Raw genomic sequence first — 20,365 nt, forward strand, 5'->3', positions numbered from 1 at the left:
GAGCCGCGAAGCCACGCCCCCAGAAGCAGGAGGAGGAGCCCGGGCAGAAGGGCGGGGCTTAGTTTCGGCAAGCAGCTGCCGCGGCTAGGCCCCGCCTTCTCTACGTCCAAGTTGCGTCTGCGGCCGGGCTGCGATTGCCGCAAAGGATTCTGGGCACTGTAGTCCGCCCCCTCACAGAGTTACAGTCCCCAGCGAGGCTCAAGGAACCCTAGAACTGTCTCAAGAATACGTGTATTAAAGAAAGCATTCAACGAACCGGGGTTGGGGGGCGGGAATAACCGATATGGGCTGCGATTCTAAACACATTTACTTGCCAGCAAGTTCATTGGGACCCCATGAAACTTATGCGTAAGGTGCAAACCCCCCCCCTAACTATAAGCCCTTACAGGCAAGGTACCAGCCGCTCCTCCTCCAGGAGGAGCCACAGCAGATCCAGCCCAGCCCACTGTCGTAAGCGGCGGACTTGGGGGGCCGTAAAGCGACAGGGGAGGAAATCCACGTGGGAAGCGGAGCAGGAAGTTCGGCAACATGGGGAAGAGGAAAGCTCGCCGGCAGCAGCAGCTGATCAGCAGCTTGAGTAAGAAGCAGAAGAAGCACCTCAAGGATTTCGGGGAGGAGCACCCCTTCTATGATCGGTGAGCGGGGCTTGTTTGAATGGCGTCTAAGGTGAAAGGTGAAGGATCTGTTTGCTGATGAGGCTTCTTGCCTGCAACGATTTCCCCACAGTAGCCTTCCCTGAGTCGGCGCCCTCCTGGTGTTGTCGGACTACGACTCCCATCGTCCCTGGTAACTGGCCCTGTCGGCTAAGGGTGATGGGAGTTGGAGTCTAACAACGTCTGGAGAGCCACAATCCCTCACATAGACTGAATTGCTAAGGCAGACGGCTCCGAGGATTTTGGCTGTCCTAAATGCCCTTCTCCCCACGCCTGCAGCATTTTCAGTGATCCATAGCTGACTATATGTCTTCATTTTCATTTTTCAATGGCCTTTGCCTCCTTTCTTCCTGTGTCTTCATCTCTCACAACTGATAGAGAGCAGAAAGTTTTTAGTTATCTGTCCCAGAATGCAGAGGATATCGCCTCCCCAGTCAGAGGCAGTCCAGTCAGCACCCATCTGTATCGGGAGACAATGGAGGAATGCACCTATGGGGCTGACAGCAAACTGTTGGAAGGTTATAGAGCCTGCTGCTCCTGTAGAAACCAATACTGGAGAGATAAGTTTTGTTGCAGTTGGGGCAGATGAAGGTGTCTGGTTGTGCTGCTGCAGATGCACCATTGTGTTTCTTCTCTCTGGGAACCGCAGGAGAGGAGTGCTGTTGTGAACAGATACCACTTGCTGGCTTCCCATGGACATCTGGTTGTGATCCTCATACTTTGCACACTTATCCCACACTCAGCTTCTGTTCACTGTTTTTGCATGGTTCTGTAGTGCTTCAAAACCCCACAAACACTACAGTTTGACAGGAGTGAGCACTGGGGCAAGAGTTGTGCGATCCACCACAACTCTTTTAGACTGGCGTTGTATGCACACTTACCAGGAACTAAGCCCTATAGAGCTCAGTGGGGCTTACATCTGACTAAACATGCTTATTAAAAGCTATTGCTTGTACCCAGTATAACTGCATCTCTGGGCTCCTCTCCTTTCCAATTATTCAATGCCAGATTCTCCACAATGTATTAGGTGATGCAGCAGCAATAATAATCTGGGACTGATGCTTTTTTTCCTTCAGCCATTTGGGGGCACAGAAAGGACAACTCACTTGGGATGGTTTGATCACAGCTTTCTGTAAAGTTTCCTCTTTTTCGAAAGGTGCACTTCAGCTTTGAGCCATCAGTGATCTCCTTCCAGCTCCCAGGTGGTGTCCACACAGGTGTGCAAAGGCTGCACACAGTAGAGTGATGCAAGCAGTAAGGAACTCTTAAAATATGTTGTTCTGGTTCCAATCAGGACATTATAAGTTGTGATGGGCATCTATGTGCAGTAATGCTCACGTCTTCTTGTGCTAAACTCTCCAAATATTAAAAGCTACACACCATTTTGATTATTTTTAATTTTTTCCAATCTATGTATCAGTAGCTAAAGATAAATTAAATTCAAATGGTTTCCTTTTAGGGTTTCTGGGAAAGAAAAACCAACTCAAATCTGTGAACTGGTAAGAGTGACCCTACCTTTTTTTAAGCATGCCTCTTTTTATATGGATAAATTAATGGGAAATGCTAATGCATGAAAACTGACTAATTGTATTAACACAGTTAGTTCAAATTCTATAGCACATCCCTCCTCGCTGCCTTTGCTGTTTCCATCCTTGGTTGCAGTGTAATTCGATAGCTCAGTGTGGTGCTAATAGTGGCAATGTTGCAGGTTCGATCCCTGTATAGGACAGCTGCATTGTATTGCAGGGGTTCAGGCTGGATGATCCTCAGGGTCCCTTCCAACTCCACAGTTCTATGGTTTTATGTGTCTGCTTTAGCGCCTGGTATTTCACCCAGAATTTAGGCTTCAGCATATCTTGTTGGACTCCACTCACATCACCCTCAGCCAAGCACAGCCAGTGGTCGAGCATGGTAGGAATTGTCATCCAACAACATTTGAAAGGCCACAGGTTCCCCATTCCTGTCCTAGCACTTGTGACTTCAGAGAAAAGCTTGCAAATCTGAAAAAGCTGGGGAAGGTTTGCAGAAGCTTGCAGTAATAACAGAGTAGGACTTCAGCAGTCCCATCCTCTGGCTCCAGCTCATTCTCTATCCCTGCCCCAACCCATCCCGCTTGCACAACACATTTCTGCTGTTGCAAATGGGAATTCCTTTCCCTCCTTCCTGCAGCTCCCCACAAGCCCCAAACATCTGCTCCAATGAGTTGAGGGATACTCTAGAGCAGGTAGGGGTGCAGGGGAAGAAGAGAAGTACCGTCACGGCCCCGGCGTGCCATTGGATCTCACCCATAACTTGGATTTCTTAACACAAAACTTGAAATATTTATTAGCAGTTTAAGTCCCATGATGAGGCCTGAATCCCTATTGGAAGGGATGCAAGTGGTCCGCATCAGTCTTCTCCAACCTGTTGCTTTCCAGATGTTTCAGGCTACAGCTGAACACAGCCAGGAGTTGCCCATCTTGAGGGCACCATGTTGTAGAAGGACAGTCTACATGCATGAGATCCTAAGTTTAATCACTGGCATTACCAGTCAAGAAGGAAACCCCTCAGCCTGTGAACTTTGGAGGGTTGCTGACATATAAAAGCTGGATTTGGATAGAATAGTGTAGAAGGTAATACTAGGCTCAGCATCCAGTGATCAGACTCTGTATCAGTATGTTTGCAGTATACGTTATTTTTTCCCATTTCTAGTTAGAAACTTCTGAGCAGTCAAGCTCAGAAAGTGACACAGAGAATGATTCTGAACAAGCCTCAGTATATCACAAGTTACTGGCCACCTTAAAAACTGCTCCGTATTCGGACAGTGAGGATGATGAAGATGAATCAGAAGGAGGAAGCAACAAAGGTGATGCAGAAGTGGGCAGTGATGATGAGTACGAAGAAGTTGAGGGAGAAATGGAGGACGAAGACAATGACAGCAATGCGTCTGACCCCCCAGAATCAGGTAATCCAGTGCATCTCAAATTCTGTAGACCACAGCTCTCGTACGAATACAACCTACGACTCTTCTTCTTTTTGATCTGGCATAGATCAAGAAGCACCACTGCAGAAAAACAGCCAAGAGGAACCTGGAGATCCAGAGGCTTCTAGCGACCTGAAACATGAAGCTACTGAAGAATTCACAGACGTGCAGCACGAATCTGAGTTTAGCCTGGAAACCAATTTCATAGAAGAAGAGTGCGGTGATCCTTCTGCAGATGGGAAAGAAAGCAGTGGTTCTGCAGATATTGCAAAAGGTAAAATGCATGGTCTTTATATTAAATGTTTGTTGGGTGGGGGAGAGTACCTACATACAAGCTTCTTGACATCTCGAAGGACTGCCTTCAGCTCTTTGGACCAGTCTGAGCCCTGTGGTTGAATTTGGAGGCCCTGTTCATTGGCATGCCACTAAGGCCAATTAAACTGGCAGACACTAGACACAGGTCCTTTTCAGTGGTGGCCCCTGTCCAATGGAACTCCCAAGGAATGTGGGGTTGGCTTCATCTGTACCTGTTTTAATTAAGAGGATTTTTATTATGGTTGTTACTGTTTTTTAGAGTTGTTTCAATTGCTAATTGAAATTTTGGTCATTTTTATGCCTTTATGTTTTAAAAGGTTTAATAATCCTGGTTACTGCTTGCTGGATTCTTGATATTTTATATGTAATATATATATTATTGTATTGTGTTATATAATTGTAACTGTGATGGTCTTGGTTATAGGTTCATATGTTGCTGCTTAGGGGAGGACATTATTCCTTAATGTAGCCTAAGAACCTTGAGAAATGGATTTAAAGCAGATTTGAGCAGCTGATGAGCCACAGAACCCATCCGTTGCCTTCCACCTGAGGTCAGATGAACCTCCGCTTTGTGCTGCCTGATTAAAACTACACAAAGAAGAGTTTGCCATTGCATCTGGCAAACCACACATAGCGAGCTGCGTTTAACTTAAGAGGTCATCAATTGTGCAGATCAGACTTGAACACTAATAGCTAATTGTTTTTTTATTGTCACTAAGTTCAGTTCTCTAGTGGTAGAAAAAATCTCTTGCCATTCCTTCCAAAACCTGCTTGGGTTTGCCAAACCTCTTGAGAATGGGTGTTCCTTTTTTGAGGAATGACAAGGCTTATGTGTATGCTCATTGTAGAACAGAGGTGGACTGCACTGATTGAGGCAGATGGGAGCTGGAGTCCTACCACATCGGGGTGAGGCAGAAGTTCCCCTTTAGCCATGCTGCTGTTTTCTGTACTATAGAATTGCCTTGTCATGCAAGATTCTTTTATGATTACATTCTTCTTCTTCTTCTTCTTCTTCTTCTTCTTCTTCTTCTTCTTCTTCTTCTTCTTTTACTGTTAGATGCAGCATTTGAGATCTCTGACAGACCTCTAACAATTCATAATTGCGATAACAATTTCTTCCTTCTGATCAGATTTCTTTTAAAAATGTGTAGAGCAGAGTCTAGTTTCCATAACATTGTTTTTATCTCTCCACACAGATCCATTTAAGTGTCATGTCGAAGAAGAACTGGAAGAAAAACAAATAGATAAAATTATTGCGTGTTCAAAATCTACCAGCCAAGTCAAGGTAATAACGTACATTTATTTCATATTCACTGTGGTTGGTTTCTATTCCTTATTTGGCTCAAAACTTGCTGACTCATCTCTGAATGTGTTGTGCTCATCCTCTGTAAAAAAAGAGAAATAGGGTATTTTACAGCGTATCTGAGACTATTAACAGGAGTTGTGTTTAACCTTATGTTGTGTTTGTTTCTCCTTTCTAGTGGCCAGCACTGGGTCAGTTAGTGTTTTCTTCAAAATTGGAGAAGTTTGGAATGGTTAAGCCAGACAAAGAAGTTGATTTGAAACGGCTTCATCTTCGCAAGCCTTTAGGATCTGCTTGGCCTAAAGTCAACAGCCCATTCCTTTCCACGCAGGTGAAATCAAAAGATCAGCCATTTACTTCGCTGCAGAAAGAGCTTTTCTGCATCATGAATTCATACAAGGACTTGTTCTACCCTGAGAGGACTGCTTTAAGCAATGGGGAAGAAGTCCGTCAAGTCTACTGCCTGCATGCCCTGAACCACGTCTTGAAGGCAAATGCCCAAGTGCTTGGCAATAATGCCAAGCGAAGGGACCAAAAACCTGGGACTGACGATGATAGCTTCAGAGATCAAGGACTCACAAGACCAAAGGTGAAAGGATTTCCTTAATTTGTCGTCATTGCATGGAAAAAATGCCTTGGTGTTTGTGGTATTCCCTAAACAGAGCTGCCATTGTACAGTAAAGGTGTCTCTTCAAATCAGCCTATGAATCCCTGACCAGTAGGGGAAATGATTAAATCTCTTACAACTTGGAAACTGTAAGGTGCCCATGCTTGGCCAACTGTCCATGAGTCCATAATCATCATGCAATAAGACTTCGATTGATTCCACCCAATATTTGCTTCTCTTGTGTCGCAAATGATGGACCAATTTTCTTTTTGGACTTGAGTAGAAAACGTTATTGGAATCTCCAGGATCTATTCCTTGGGGATGTTTAACTATTGTATCATAACACAGGGTATGTTTTTTGTTTCTTTGTTTGTTAGATCTTCATTTTAATGCTCAAATGCCAGGGACAGGGAGTTTGATAATGAATGACAAACATGGTTCAATATATCCCATGGAGAATGCTCCTTATTTCTGTATAGTTATCTAGAACTCTCTCATTCATATACATGGACCCAGGTATTTACTGAACTGCCTTCTCCAGCAGCAATCTGCCTGCTCACTGAGATTATCATCTGAGACCATTATCCAATCCAACACCACTGGTCTGTGTGTCAAATGAGGAGAAAACACCATTTCATTGGTGGCTCCTCACCTTTGGAATGTCATCCACAGGGAGACCCACCTAATGCCCTTATTACTGTGATTTAGGCACCAGTCATTTTTTTCTACTGTTTTCCCATGCTTCTTAGAACGGTAAATTTTAACACTTACAACTTTGAGCAGCTCTCATTTTCACTGGACTGTTTGAACAGACAATTGCTGTTTTAGTTTGTTGTGCTAGTTATTCTCATTACAATATTTTTTTTCTATCTTTCTACTTTGTTAGCTGCCCTGGGTACAAAGATAAATTTATGTTAAAAGTTGGGTAGGATATAAATTCTGCAAATAAATATGTATTTTAAGGAGTAGTCAGTCAGCTAAAGCTAGATGAGGGGCACATAATTTTTTTAATGGCTAGCCCTAAATACCTACAATATAGCATCTCACTCTGTGTGTGTCTTCTTTTGAAAAATATTTCTTGCTCAAAATAGATTTGCTTCTGCATTTCCCTGCATAGGTGTTGATAGTGGTGCCCTTCCGGGAATCTGCTTTACGTGTGGTGCAGATTTTCATCAGCCTCCTTGAATCGACAAGTCAAAAGAAAATTGATGTTAGTAACAAAAAGCGGTTCAAGGGGGAGTTTGGCTCAGATCCAGAAGAGAAACCGCCCAATCTGAAAAGGCCAGAAGATTATGAAGCTGTCTTTGCTGGGAACATTGATGACCACTTCAGGCTAGGTACTGACATTTTAAGATCAGTCCTTTTGTGTTCTAAAAAATAGTTCAAAGCATTAAGCATGTTTCACAAGTTTAGGGTTGTTTTTTTGAATGCCCAGTGGAAGCCCACCAAATCTCCAAAATAGTATTTGATTTTTTGCGTAGATTCCCCCCCCCCCTTGGTAAAGCCAACACTGCCTTGTTTTTAAGTGTAATTCTCCCTCTTACCATTTAGACTCCTTAGGGCTGCTTCATTTATAGGAAAAACAACGAAGAGTCACTTGGCACCAAATTTATTATGATATTTTGTGGAGTACAGTCCATTTCATCAGATACAGGAGTTGCAGGTGTGGTTTGGTGTGTAGTGCTGCAAACAGGGATTTCAAAAGAAAAAGATAGCACAAAGTGCTAACCCCACTACTTTGTGTATCTCATTTGCTTCAGATCTCTCTTGTTTATAATCTTCCACAAACCAAACACACCCACACACACCTGCAATATTTTTACCAGTTGCCAGTGATGTGGGTTTGCTGGGAAAACAATTCCAGTGCCCAAAAATGATTTAAATGTGGTTTAGCATGTTTGTTTCTGATTAGTTAGTATGCTGTAAAAATGTTTTACAAAGCATGCTGTGTAAATTTTATACACTGAATAACTATCTCTAATTTTTCTGCAGTTGCCAAAATTATTTGTATGGAACAATTTCCTTAGTGGGGAAAAAAATAGTCAAGTGCAATTAATGCAGCTTAGATGTTCCATTCAAAGCCTTACAGATATTATTGAAATACTTGAAAATATTTAAGACATTATAATGACAACACCAAAAACTGTTAGCATGCTAATTTCAGCATGCCAAAAGACCTGTACAATTATATTGTATGTGCGTGCGTGCGTGCATTTATGCTTTTTTACGAATAGTACTCTGAAAAACGTACATTGCAATCTTTAAACTTTCCCAGTTTCACTACCAGCATATTTGTTCATCTTGTTACTACGTAATTTTGAGGAACAATGCATTTTCAGAAATGGACACTCTTTTTCCATGGAAAATTCCATTGCATTGCAAACAGTTTGCATGGAAAATTTGATTGCAGAACCATTTTTTTAAAACAACAATAAAGGGCTCAAGCTTGGCCCTGCTTGTAACACTGAGGCAAATGCACAAGCTGGACCACATTGTGTGGGTTGGATGTGATTCAAAACAATTGGTGCTTCAGAATTATGGATGAAGCTGCTGCTACTTAATTGTCTTTCATGCTCTCCTTCCTCTGCTTGAGACATTGCTGCCAAGTGGAGTAGACAGTACTGGCTGAGATGGGCCAGTGGTCTCATTCGGCCATAACTCAGCTCAGTGGAGGACCTTATATCTTGCTCCTTTTTGTTTCTTTTAAACTGCTCTGATCTCCCTTGTCTCTCTACGGCAAGATTGACTTAAGGTAACAAAAGATGGTAGGGAGATGCAGGCTAATTCGGAATCTCACTGAGCATCAGCACTGAGAGCTGTACTGGATATATAGCTCCAGCAGCTACGGGCCCAACCACATTGTGCAGGATTGAAAAGTAGATGCCTTGGTGTATTTCCTCGCTGCCACCTACCGCTGCCTAGCAACTGCATCACTTGTCCTTCCTCCTCAAAAGTGAAGAAGAGGTGGACGTGGACTAATTTGGAGCGCACAAGAAAACACTTTGCACAACCATGGGAAGACATGCTCAATATGGAGAAATTGGCTGGGACAGAAGCAGTATGCGGCTGTGTCTTGTGCTGCTTTTGGTCCAGTTGTGCCTTTACCCTGCATAAAGTTGGACCGTGCCCTGGTATTTCAGGAGTCAAAATCCTAGACACAGAGAGTGTGTCCCCCTCTTCTCAATCAGCTGGTTGTTGCTCTGTGCAAAACAGGAAATCTGTCCATTGGTCCTCTGTGGCAGTGCTGTGATCTTTGGAAGACCCTTGAGATCATCTTCTGAGGTCCTCCTTTATGTGCCTCCTCCTTGAGAGGTCTGCAGGGTGGCAACACGAGAACGGGGCTTCTCTGCAGTGGCTCCCTGTCTGTGGAATGCTCTCCCCAGGGAAGTTTGCCTGGTGCCTTTATTATACACTTTTAGGCACCAGGCAAAAAACGTTCCTTTTTAACCAGGCCTTTGGTTGATCTGATTGATATCCTATGCCCTTTTAAAATGAGACCCCTGGGTATAGGGCGGTATACAAATTCTAATAATAATAAAAAATAATAATATTAATAATAATTTGTGCCATGCCTTCTCCTTACAAACTGGAAAGTGCCTAGGGAAGAGAGAAACTACGATAGTGAAGGGTCTGGAATCCATTACCTATGAGGAACAGTTGAAAGAGTTGGGCATGTAAGCCTGGAGGAGAGAAGATTAAGGGGTTTTGTTGTTGTTTAGTCGTCTTAGTCATGTTTGACTCTCCATGACCCCATGAACCAGAGCATGCCTTGGAAACTCTCACTTTCTTCTCAAAGCTTCTCCTTTTTTATGTCCATGGAGTTTTCTTGGCAAAATACTGGAGTGGTTTGCCAGTTCCTTCTCCAGAAGGGGTTGACAGCAGTCTTAAAATATCTAAAGAGTGATCACACAGAAAAGGGAGAAGACGGGTTCTCCATTGCTGCTGAAACATTCGGAGAAGCTGCCAGATGATAAAAGAGCTATCTGAGGATGGAACAGACTGTCTTGTGTGGCAGTGGTGGACTTTTATTTTGCTGGAGGTGTTTAAACAGAAGCTGGGCAGCCATTTATCAGGAGTGCGCCCTGCATTGCAGATTCTTCACTGAGCAGCGTGTTGGACTAGGTGAATTCCCAGGTCCCTTCTAACTCTACACTTCGGTAAGCATAGAGCAAAGCTGTATGCTTTTGTATGGAACATGCAGCCTGTTAATCTACCACCAGCACAAGCACACCCCAGCTGCAATGGTGTGCAATAAACATTGTGGATGCCCTTATTCTGGAGTTGTTGAACCCCTAACGAGCCCTGCACTGCGCTGAAACTAGAAAACCGAAATCGAATCTGATGGCAGTGTTGTAACCGTCACTCTTCTTTGTTGCCCTTGAGGACTGGAGAAAGCAGAAATTCAGTAAATGATCTAGATGATGTGTTCGTCTGCAAAATGGTGATTGTGCAGCTAGAATGCCTGCGGCTTCCAGCTGAGCCCTGCTGTACCTGGGGAGAGCCCCAGGTGAAGTGAGTCCAAATGTTGGCTAAACAGAAAGCGTCAAGACTCTTCCAGAAATTGCAATTTCATGCTGGTTTATTGGTGCATTATGCAGAGTCTTTCCCTGTGGCTTGATGTCTAGGACTCTTGCTATGAGAAGGCTGCTTTAAAACTTAATGTTACTTGAAGGTATTGTCTCATGAAAGATATTGCTTAATAATACAGCCAAGAGATGCAAGTAGTGCGTCATGACTGCCGCTGATGGTTTCCTTTTGATTAAGTCCAGTTGCCAAATGGTTCCCTTCAGGATTTCCCTTCCCTGTATGAATGTGTCTTACCTACTTACTAGGCATGCTGAAAGAAGCAGAGAAGTTCTCTTCACCGTAGTGACAAACATGGCGTACGTTCATTTTTGTGATACTGGTTGCTGCATTGTCACTTAATGTTGACCCTGTAGGTGTGTTTGGAATCAGGGAAGCAGCTGATCCCAATTCAAACAAGGGAATGTTGACCCTGTAGGTGTGTTTGGAATCAGGGAAGCAGCTGGTCCCAATTCAAACAAGGGAATTGGAGGAAGGTCTACTATCCAGTTCATGTCGTTGGTTCCATGTATTTGGACCCACCAGTGGGCTTTACACCATGGCGGTGGTTGCATGGAAATGGGTTGTGCCTCCATTTAGGATGGGGAACTTTTTTTACTCCATATGCCAGGTCTTTATCAGGATCTGCCTTGCAGACTTAATTTGACGAGTGGGCAAGGCTGCCCACCTGTCAAAATGCCTTTCACTCTGATGGGAGTGAGAGAGGAGCCTTTGTGAGTTTCCCTCACCCTTCCCCTTCGAGTCTCTAGTCCCATGCTGATCTTGTTCTGCTGCCTAGGCTGTGCATTTTTTGCTGGGAACAAGATCATGCAACCAGTGCAGGATTAAACCCTGCCTGTCAACTGGTGTCACCAGTGATGTCAGCTGATGGGTGGATGGTCATAGGTTTGGGGAAGATGGCCTGGCAGGCCAAGATATGCTCATGGGCTGGATGTTCCCCATCCCTGACTTAGGGCCTATCCCAAGGGCAGCATTCCCACATGGGCAACCCTAGCTAGCAATGGGTAGGACCAAAGAAGAAGAAGAAGAAGAGTTTGCATTTGATACCCCGCTTTATCACTACCCGAAGGAGTCTCAAAGCGACCAACAATCTCCTTTCCCTTCCTCCCCCACAACAAACACTCTGTGAGGTGAGTGGGACTGAGAGACTTCAGAGAAGTGTGACTAGCCCAAGGTCACCCAGCAGCTGCATGTGGAGGAGTGGAGACGCGAACCCGGTTCCCCAGATTACGAGTCCACCACTCTTAACCACCACACCACACTGGCTCTCAGAGACAAAATTGGGCAGAGTGGCACATGTGATCATTGCCTTTTGTAGAATAAGCTGCATCCACTCAGAGGTTTCTATGCACACTTGCATGCTCACCCAACTCACCCATACATACACAGCCATTGTGATCAGGTGCGAAGGTTGTGATGGTTCAGAGAGAAAGGAACAACTATACACAACCGTTCTGGGATTCTGTGAAATAATGACTGTTGAAATGACTGACTGGTGACTGACTTGCCTGTCTGTGTTTGGGCAGGTGTTTCTGTTCTTCAGAAGAGCATACGGCTGTACGCGCCTTTTTACTCCTCCGATATTATCATTGCATCTCCCCTTGGCCTGAGGACTGTTATTGGAGCTGAGGGAGAGAACAAGAGAGACTATGATTTCCTCTCATCCATAGAAATTCTTATCATCGATGAGGCCGACATCTACCTAATGCAGAACTGGGAGCATGTTTTGGTAATGCGTCTCCTTACCCCTTCTTACCCTTTTCACTCATGTATCATGCCTCACGAACAGGGTTCACAAGATAGGTAATGCAGTAAACAGCCAGCAAATTTTAACGCGGGTGTTTAATTTGAACTCATGGGATGGAGACATGTGTTCTGGGTTTCTGAGTGCGGATGCATTCTTAAAATTTAGTGAAGCCGATTCTCCTTTTGGACTGCCTTCAACAGGCAAGGCTTCCCTCTAGAAGTAGCACATTGCTTAGAAATTCTCCTGGCAAGGCTTCCACAAGTAGCAATGGCCACCAGCTTTAAAAATAGGATTGCAGTGGTGCCTCGGGTTACAGACGCTTCAGGTTACAGACTCCGCTAACCCAGAAATAGTACCTCAGGTTAAGAACTTTGCTTCAGGATGAGAACAGAAATCGCGTGGCGGCAGCGGGAGGCCCCATTAGCTAAAGCGGTCTTCAGGTTAAGAACAGTTTCAGGTTAAGAACTGACCTCCAGAACGAATTAAGTTCTTAACCCAAAGTGCCACTGTAGTCATATCTGTGGAGGATAAGGCTATTCTCTACTTCCACTGTCAGAGGCATTATGCCCTGAGTACCGGTTTCTGGGAATTTCAGATTGGTAGAGTTCAGCTGTACTGATGTCTGTGAGAAGCCTGCCAGCAGGACATCTGGTTGAGCAGTGTGATAAGGAGACTCAATGGGCCACTGGCCTGATCCAGCCAGCTCTTCTGATGTTATGCTAGAAAACAGTGGGGAGTTCTTTCTAAGGGCAAATCAGTTGCAAAGACATGGAAACTATGAAAAGCAGCCTAAGCAGCTCCTGTGATCTCTTCTTGTATCATATTATTTCCTGTGGGCCGGTTGAGAACATTAGAACCAACTAAAAGATTTCATTTTGTATGGTTTCTAACACTGGATGGTTCAAACAACACTTAGAGCAAGCCAGGTGTCGAATGACCCTCGTTTCACTAAACACATGCTGCAGTGATCATTGACAGTCTCTTGGATGCTGCAGAACGATTTTCCAGAAATGAGCTTGAGAGGCAACAAAAGCCTCCTAGCAACAACAGCCAAAGAGCTGTTAGGAACATAAGGAAGCTGCCAAATACTGAGTCGGACCTTTGGTCTGTTTAGCTCAGTATTGTCTCGGCGCCAGGCAAGAATGTTTCTCTATAACCAGGTCTTCGGCTGATTAAACAATCTATGGCCTTTAAAATGTGCTCATGGGAGGGGGGGTTATTGATTTGATTGTTTTGTTACCTATTTTGTGTTCTCATGTTGTATTTTTATGTTGTGAACTGCCCTGTGGTCTTTGGATGAAGGGCAGTATACCAACAATTCAGTACTGGCTGGCAATGGCTCTCCCAAGTTTTCAGACGCATGACTTTCCTCTCCCTGGAGATGCCAAGGATTGAACCTACGGCCTTCTGTATTCAGACTGGTGCGCTACCAGTGAGCCAAATCCGCTGCTCAGTTTCAGCCAGGAAAGGCATTTAATAGTTCAGATTTGCATTCACGTGGCTCATTTTAGTATAATGCATGAACTTTTCAGGGTTCTCTTTCCTTGATTTTCCTCTTCCTGCAAACGAATCCAGATTGATGGACATCTTCCTTTTCTTTTTAAAATCTGCTCACAGCACCTGATGAACCACATTAACCTGTTGCCTTTGGAGTCTCATGGGGTGGATTTCTCGCGGGTGCGAATGTTCAATCTGAACAACTGGTCCAAGTATTATCGGCAGACGCTGCTGTTCAGCGCCCTCCAGGATCCACAGATCAACTCCATCTTCAATAAGCACTGCTTCAATTACAGGGGGCAGGTTAGTGTTCCCATGTGTCTGTAGCCCTTGTGAAGAAGGCTTATTGGCCTTCCAACATGACCTTGCAGCAAAGGGCAATGGGAGGGTGTGTGCTTATGGACTTACAGATAATAAATCTTCCCATTCCTAATGTGTTTTAATGTCTCAAGACAAGCTGACCTCAGATTATTGCTGCCTCCAGTTATTACATTTGTCTCCTGCTGCCAAGCTGATATTGAAGCTTGTTTGTTAAAATATCCCACCACCCCCATTGTCCCGTTAAAGATATAAACCTTGACAGGCATCGTCCTCAACAGTAATGTCCTATTTCTATCTTCCTTGCACCAACACAAATCTTCTTTGTTCATGTAAAATAAGGGTTGGCAACTAGTATCGCTGGGGCCAAGCACAACCCTATGATGTGTACCCTCTGTCTCTCTTCCTCCCTTAAATGGTAATTTATAGGTACAAAGAGAAAGCATAGCGTGCAGGAGACTTTCCCGTAAAAAGAAGTGTTTCTTTGGCACTGGATTCATGACAGGAAGAAGGAAGTGTCTCCTTTCCCGACAATTCTTGATTTACTTGTCGAATTCACCACTCTCCTTGACGAGTTGATGGCCACTAGTTAGAGGGTTTTTAAAAAAAGGATTAAGCCAGTTCGTGGAGGATAGACAAATGGCCTTATTAAGTATTGCTAACCTTGACAGCTGAATGAAGAGTCCTTTTTCACAGGCAACTTGCCAGTTGCTAAAGCTAAATAATGAAGGTAGCCGTCATTGCCATGCCCTACTTGTTTCTAAGAGCACCCGGCTGTCTGTTGCTGTTGAGAACAGGATTCTAAAGTAGACAAGGGGGACATACAATAAAATGTTGCACTTCCAGTTCTATTTTGGTTTTATTCTGCTTTAAGGGCAATGGCATCCTTCAGTGAATCCTGGGAATTGCAGTTGTTTGTTTTTATTTCTTTAAGTTTTAAGTTTTTATTTTTTAAAAAAATTGTACACTCTTTACACCAGAGGATTTTACGACCAAAATAAACCATAATACAAACAAGAACATGATTTTGCTTTTCATTCATGTTAATCTCCTTCTTTTAACTCCTTGTTCTTAACCTCTTAAATCACATATATATCATTAACAATTTTCCAAATGCTGCCCTGTACCTCCCTCCCCCCCGTTCCCGTTACTTCCCTTCACCCATGTGTGATCTTCTCAATCTAATATTTTTTCTCGTTGTGTTAACAAAAGTTTGTATTTGTTGTTCCATATATGTCATGACATTGTCTTGTATCCTTGCGCATTTTACCTATTGCATGTTAAATTTAAGCTCCAAAACCAAATCTTTCCATGTATTCCTTTATGCACTCCCACTCTTTGTAAATTTTTTGGTTGGAACATGTTGCAGCTCTAGTTCAGTGTCCCCTTTCTCAATAGGATGTTCCATTCTGTTTCCCCCTCCTGTGTAGTTTTCCATTTTTCCACCCCAAGAGGCAGCCAGTGTTCTGGGTATGCGAAGCACCCTCAGTCCTCATTAGGCTGTTTTGCGTCTCTTAGTCCCCTGAGCAAGGAAAATATTGTTTATATATTTGCAAACCTTGGGCAGAGGGAGTGTTTGGGTTACATAAGCAAATGGCACTCATGCCTGAGTGCTGGTTATAGAGGGAATGAAGAACCAAACTGTTCCAAGCCGGCAAGCCAACTCTTAGCCTTTCCATGAGAGTTGATCTCAGATGTAACCTATCTGTTCTAACATTGCCTTCATTTGCCTGTTGTGTTTGCTTCTTGCAGGTAGCGGTAAGGAACATACCTCTGAAGGGCTCTATCAGCCACGTTGTAGTACAGCTTCCTCATGTTTTTCGCAAGCTGGAAGCAGAAAATTCCATTTCTGCAATAGATGCCAGGTAATGTCGTTTCAGCTGTGCTCTTCTGACATCAGGTTCAGATTTGGTGCTCAGTAGAGTGTAGCATTGTGGAAAGTGTGTGTGTGTGTGTGTGTGTGTGTGTGTGTGTGTGTGTGTAGGCAGTGGGCGGGGGAATAAATTTTAAAAATCCAAGGAAACCAACACAGCCTGCTGAATGGCAACATTATGCACACCAGAATCTTCGGCTAACCTCCTGCGGTGCTATAGAAACCTCAATCCTATATACTAATAGCAAACTCCTTCTCCAAGTGCTGATCTTTATGCAGGCAAAACGGCACCATCTGCAGACAAGGAGGAGGTGTCAGCAGGGGACCTCAAGCCTTGCCAAAGTGCAGTGAATCTTTAGCCAGGGGGCAGGCAGGGAAGCCTAGTGGGCAGACCCCAGAAACAGCACAATGTGGACTGGGCACACTCTGTAGGCAAAGATTGCTACCCAGTGGCGTAGCGTGGGGGTGCAGGGGGGGCCGGCCACACCGGGCGCAACATCTGGGGGTTAGGGTTAGGGGGCGCAAATCCACGGATTAGGGGGTGCAAATTACTTGCCTTGCCCCGGGTGCTGACAACCCACGCTACGCCACTGTTGCTACCTACCAGGGCTGTGGGGAGATGATGGTAATAATAATAATAATAATAATAATAATAATAATAATAATAATAATAATTTTTATTATTTATACCCCGCCCTCCCCAGACCGGGCTCAGTGCGGTTAACACCAGATATAAAAACAATGGATTAAAATACAACTTAAAAACAAGATTAAAATACAACATTAAATTGCAGCCTCATTTCAGTAGAAACTCAAATCAAAAACTTTTTGGGGATGAAAACATCAAATCTTTACCAAGGCCAACTATCCAGACTGGTCCTACGTGGGCCAGAAAAAAGCCAGGCAAGTCCCCAAATAGGGGTTCCATCACAGAAGGAAAAGGAAAGAGGGGAAGGGGATCAGGCTGGTTCCAAGCCAAAGGCCAGGCGGAACAACTCTGTCTTACAGGCCCTGCGGAAAGAAATCAGATCCTGCAGGGCCCTGGTCTCATGAGACAGGGCGTTACACCAGGGCAGAGCCAGTGTTGAAAAGGCCCTGGCTCTGGTTGAGGCTAATCTGACTTCCTTAGGACCCGAGACCTCTAAGGTGTTGCTATTTATGGACCTTAAGGTCCTCCGCGGGGCATACCAGGAGACAATAGAAAACCAGGGGATGGAACTCTGGAAGATGGCAACCCTGAACAACTCTGCACTGAAACACTCTGTTGCCGGTCCCAATTATTTTCCTTGGGCATTAGACACTTGCCTTGTGGAGGACTCCTAAACGTTTCCTTGTGGTTAAGTGCTCTGCATTGCAGCTGCAACAGCCCTCCCCAGTCTGATGCCCTCCCAAGTGCTTTGGACTGCATCTCCCATTACTTGAGCAATGTAATCACTGCCATAGTGGAAATTCCCCATGCTCCCACTAAAGCTCACCAAGAAAGTTTGAGAGCCAAGTGCCCACTCAGTCGCCAAAATATCTTGGAGTGTCCTTTGACCCATCACCATCTATCCACCTAACCAATCTCACAGGGGTGTTGCATAGATAAATGGGACAGGAGAAACCATATAGGTCACCCTGCGGTCGTTGAAGGAAAAGTGGGATATGAATAATAGTAAAAATGCGGAGACGCCACACAATGTTAGATTTAGTTAGTGGTCTGTCTGTGCAGTGTTTTTACTATGAAACTCTAGCGATCTGTGTATAAATCATTTTTATATGCATTTACGATGTTTTTAATAAGATTTTTTATTGCTTTCGCTAGAAAATACGATCAAGAATAAGATAGCCTGTGGTGCATGTAAAAAATAGTCATAAAGACACATTTGTGCATATCAGTTAAGGGGGAGACCCTCCTTTTGTATTAAGCAGCATTAATAAAACCTCTCCCAATTGAGAAGGGGGTGACATCTTTCCCTTATTCTGCTTATGTAGGAAATAAATTGGAACTAGGCTCCTTCAAAATGGTCCCTTTTGCAGTGTGTTGAGTAAGACGTGTATTTAAAATGTAAAGAGAGTGTTTGTGTGTGATATATATTCTACATTTGCATTAAGTGAGATGCTGGGAATTTTTTTTATTTTTGGAGCAGAATAACGTGCTTATGTTTCCTTAATCAGGTTTCATTTTTTCATTGAGAAAGTGTTGCCCGAGTATCGCGATGCCGTCATGTCGCACACACTCATCTACGTCCCGTCATATTTTGATTATGTGCGCCTTCGGAACTACTTCAAGAAGGAGGAGTTGAGTTTTGTGCACATCTGTGAATACACCAGTAAATCTGGCATTTCCAGAGCGAGACAATTCTTCCTAAAGGGAGTGAAGCAATTTCTGATTTTCACGGAGCGTTTCCACTTTTATAAAAGGTAGGCTGAGGTGGTTGCTAAAGTCCAAGTCTTTAATAGAAGAGGGTGCATGAGGTCATACTTGCTCCCCCCCAAAAATTAATAATGCTTCATAATTAGGCTAAAAATGTGGAATTTTTCACACAGCACTGGAAGATTTTTTAAATGTGTATTATTTTCATCACCTATGCAGCACCATCAATGTAGATGCTACTCCACAGATCATAAATATAGGCTAAAAGACAATACACTTCTGGTTTGATTTCTGAATGTGTTAATAACTGATGTTTCTTGGGCTCATATTTCTCCCATAGAAAGGTAAAATGTGTCTTGAAAATCATTGCCAGCTGATCATAATGGTGATGCTGTGTATACTTTCTTTTGAACCAAAGCTGTACGTATTTATTTAATAGCAAGGAAGGGCCATAGCTCACCGATAGAGAGTGTACTTTGAGAGCAAGTCTCAGTTTTAATCCCCAACAGCTCCAGATTTGGCTGGAAGAGACCTCTGTCTGACATCCCCGAGAGCTGCTGTTAGTCAGTGTAGACCAGGGGTAGTCAACCTTTTCATACCTACTGCCCACTAATCTATCTTTCTTGATGGTAAAATTTCCTTACCACCAACCAGTGCTCGATGGAAGGAAGATTCAGCTTGTGCCATAGAACCCCCTACCGCCCACCTAGAACCCTGAAACACCCACTAGTGGGCGGTAGGGACCAGGTTGTCAACCCCTTGTGTAGACAGTGCTGAGCTAGATGGACCAAAGGTTGGACTTGGTATGAGGAAGTTTCCCTTGTTCCAGAAGTCTGAATTAAGTGGTAAGAACAAAGGTGGATAGAGATGTTCCAGTTTGACAAGAGGAGAAGGGACCTAGGGGGTGTTACTTTGCTGGTCCACTAGAGGAGTGATCTTTGAATAGGAATCTGCAGGCCTTCCTTATAAAAATGATGCCACCTTTGTCATCTTTGGGGCACCAATTGAAGCCCTTTTGATTCACCCAAACCTTTTAAATTTTGAAGGCTGGGCCTCTCAGCATTTATATCTGTATTTTAATGGGGGTGGGGGTACAGTGAGGTTTGCTTTTGTTTGCATTTATGTAGATATCAGTTTGATAGTTTGTTTTGCATTGCATCGTTTTTTACTTATTCACTGAAAGTCAACCAGATACCTTTATGATATAGGGGGTCCAACAAGTGCCAAACATACAAAAATAAGGTGGAGAGGGAAGAGGTTCAGCAAATAGCTGCAGGAAGGTTTCAGGCATCCAGAGACCCTGTTTTTTGGTGGCTAGCAGTCTACAGAATCTATTCTACCTCTTTTCCATGTAACTTTTAATCCTGCTTCACTGCCGGGGAGGGGGCAGGTTCAGGAAGTCCCATTTCCCTTGTTGAAATCCCAAGTCTGTTAAATTAAAAAAAGGGGGCTGTATTCTGTTTCATCTGTAAATGGTTAAAGTTTCAAAAAGGAATTTCTGTGTTGCCCGGTTGCATATTAATAATTTTGTGCCCTCTTGTTTGTTTGCTTTATTCAGGTACTCAATTAGAGGCATCCGGAACCTTATTTTTTATGAACTGCCCACCTATCCCCATTTCTATAGTGAGGTCTGCAATATGATGAAACTGGCGGGCAGCGAGGAAGAGGCCACCTTGACCTGCACAGTGCTGTACTCAAAATACGATGCTCAAAAGGTGGCTGCGGTGGTGGGTGTCGACCGAGCGGCCCAAATGCTCCGGTCTTCCAAAAATGTGCACCTTTTTGTCACCGGAGAAACAGAGTGAAATAAGCAGTGGACTGAGATTTCGAATGGACTCCTTGACCTGTTCAGCCTATTATTTGGGGCTTGTGCTTCTTCCAGAACAAATGTTAGGGGGGGAAAGGCCATGTCCACACCATGCATTTAAAATGTGATTATACCACACGAGCAGTTATGGCTCCCCACACCCCAAAACAATCCTGGGAACTGTAGTTAAGGGTCCTGAGAGTTGTTCCCCCCACATTTGCTTTTAACTGTTTTGAATACACTGTCTAATACAATACAGCTCCAGTAGGGATCAGCAACTAGCAGACCCTGGCTCCAGTCCACCCCTCTAGCAAGCACCCTTTAGCCCTACAATGGCCAGTGG

General features: G+C 44.0%; 1 protein-coding gene across 1 annotated transcript; it reads left to right on the forward strand.

Moving 5' to 3' along the window:
• The first annotated feature begins 122 nt into the window (after positions 1-122).
• UTP25 (UTP25 small subunit processome component) lies at positions 123-20,109 on the forward strand. The gene is made up of 12 exons (XM_081903943.1): positions 123-635; positions 2,113-2,152; positions 3,345-3,597; positions 3,683-3,889; positions 5,127-5,215; positions 5,412-5,822; positions 6,958-7,177; positions 11,951-12,153; positions 13,789-13,971; positions 15,739-15,851; positions 18,017-18,262; positions 19,774-20,109. The coding sequence occupies exons 1-12, from the start codon at positions 529-531 to the stop codon at positions 20,018-20,020; spliced, it is 2,319 nt and encodes a 772-aa protein (XP_081760069.1). The 5' UTR covers positions 123-528; the 3' UTR covers positions 20,021-20,109.
• Positions 20,110-20,365: the final 256 nt, after the last annotated feature.

Source organism: Podarcis melisellensis (genome assembly GCF_964234715.1).
Source record: "Podarcis melisellensis genome assembly, chromosome: 3".
NCBI lineage: Eukaryota > Metazoa > Chordata > Lepidosauria > Squamata > Lacertidae > Podarcis > Podarcis melisellensis.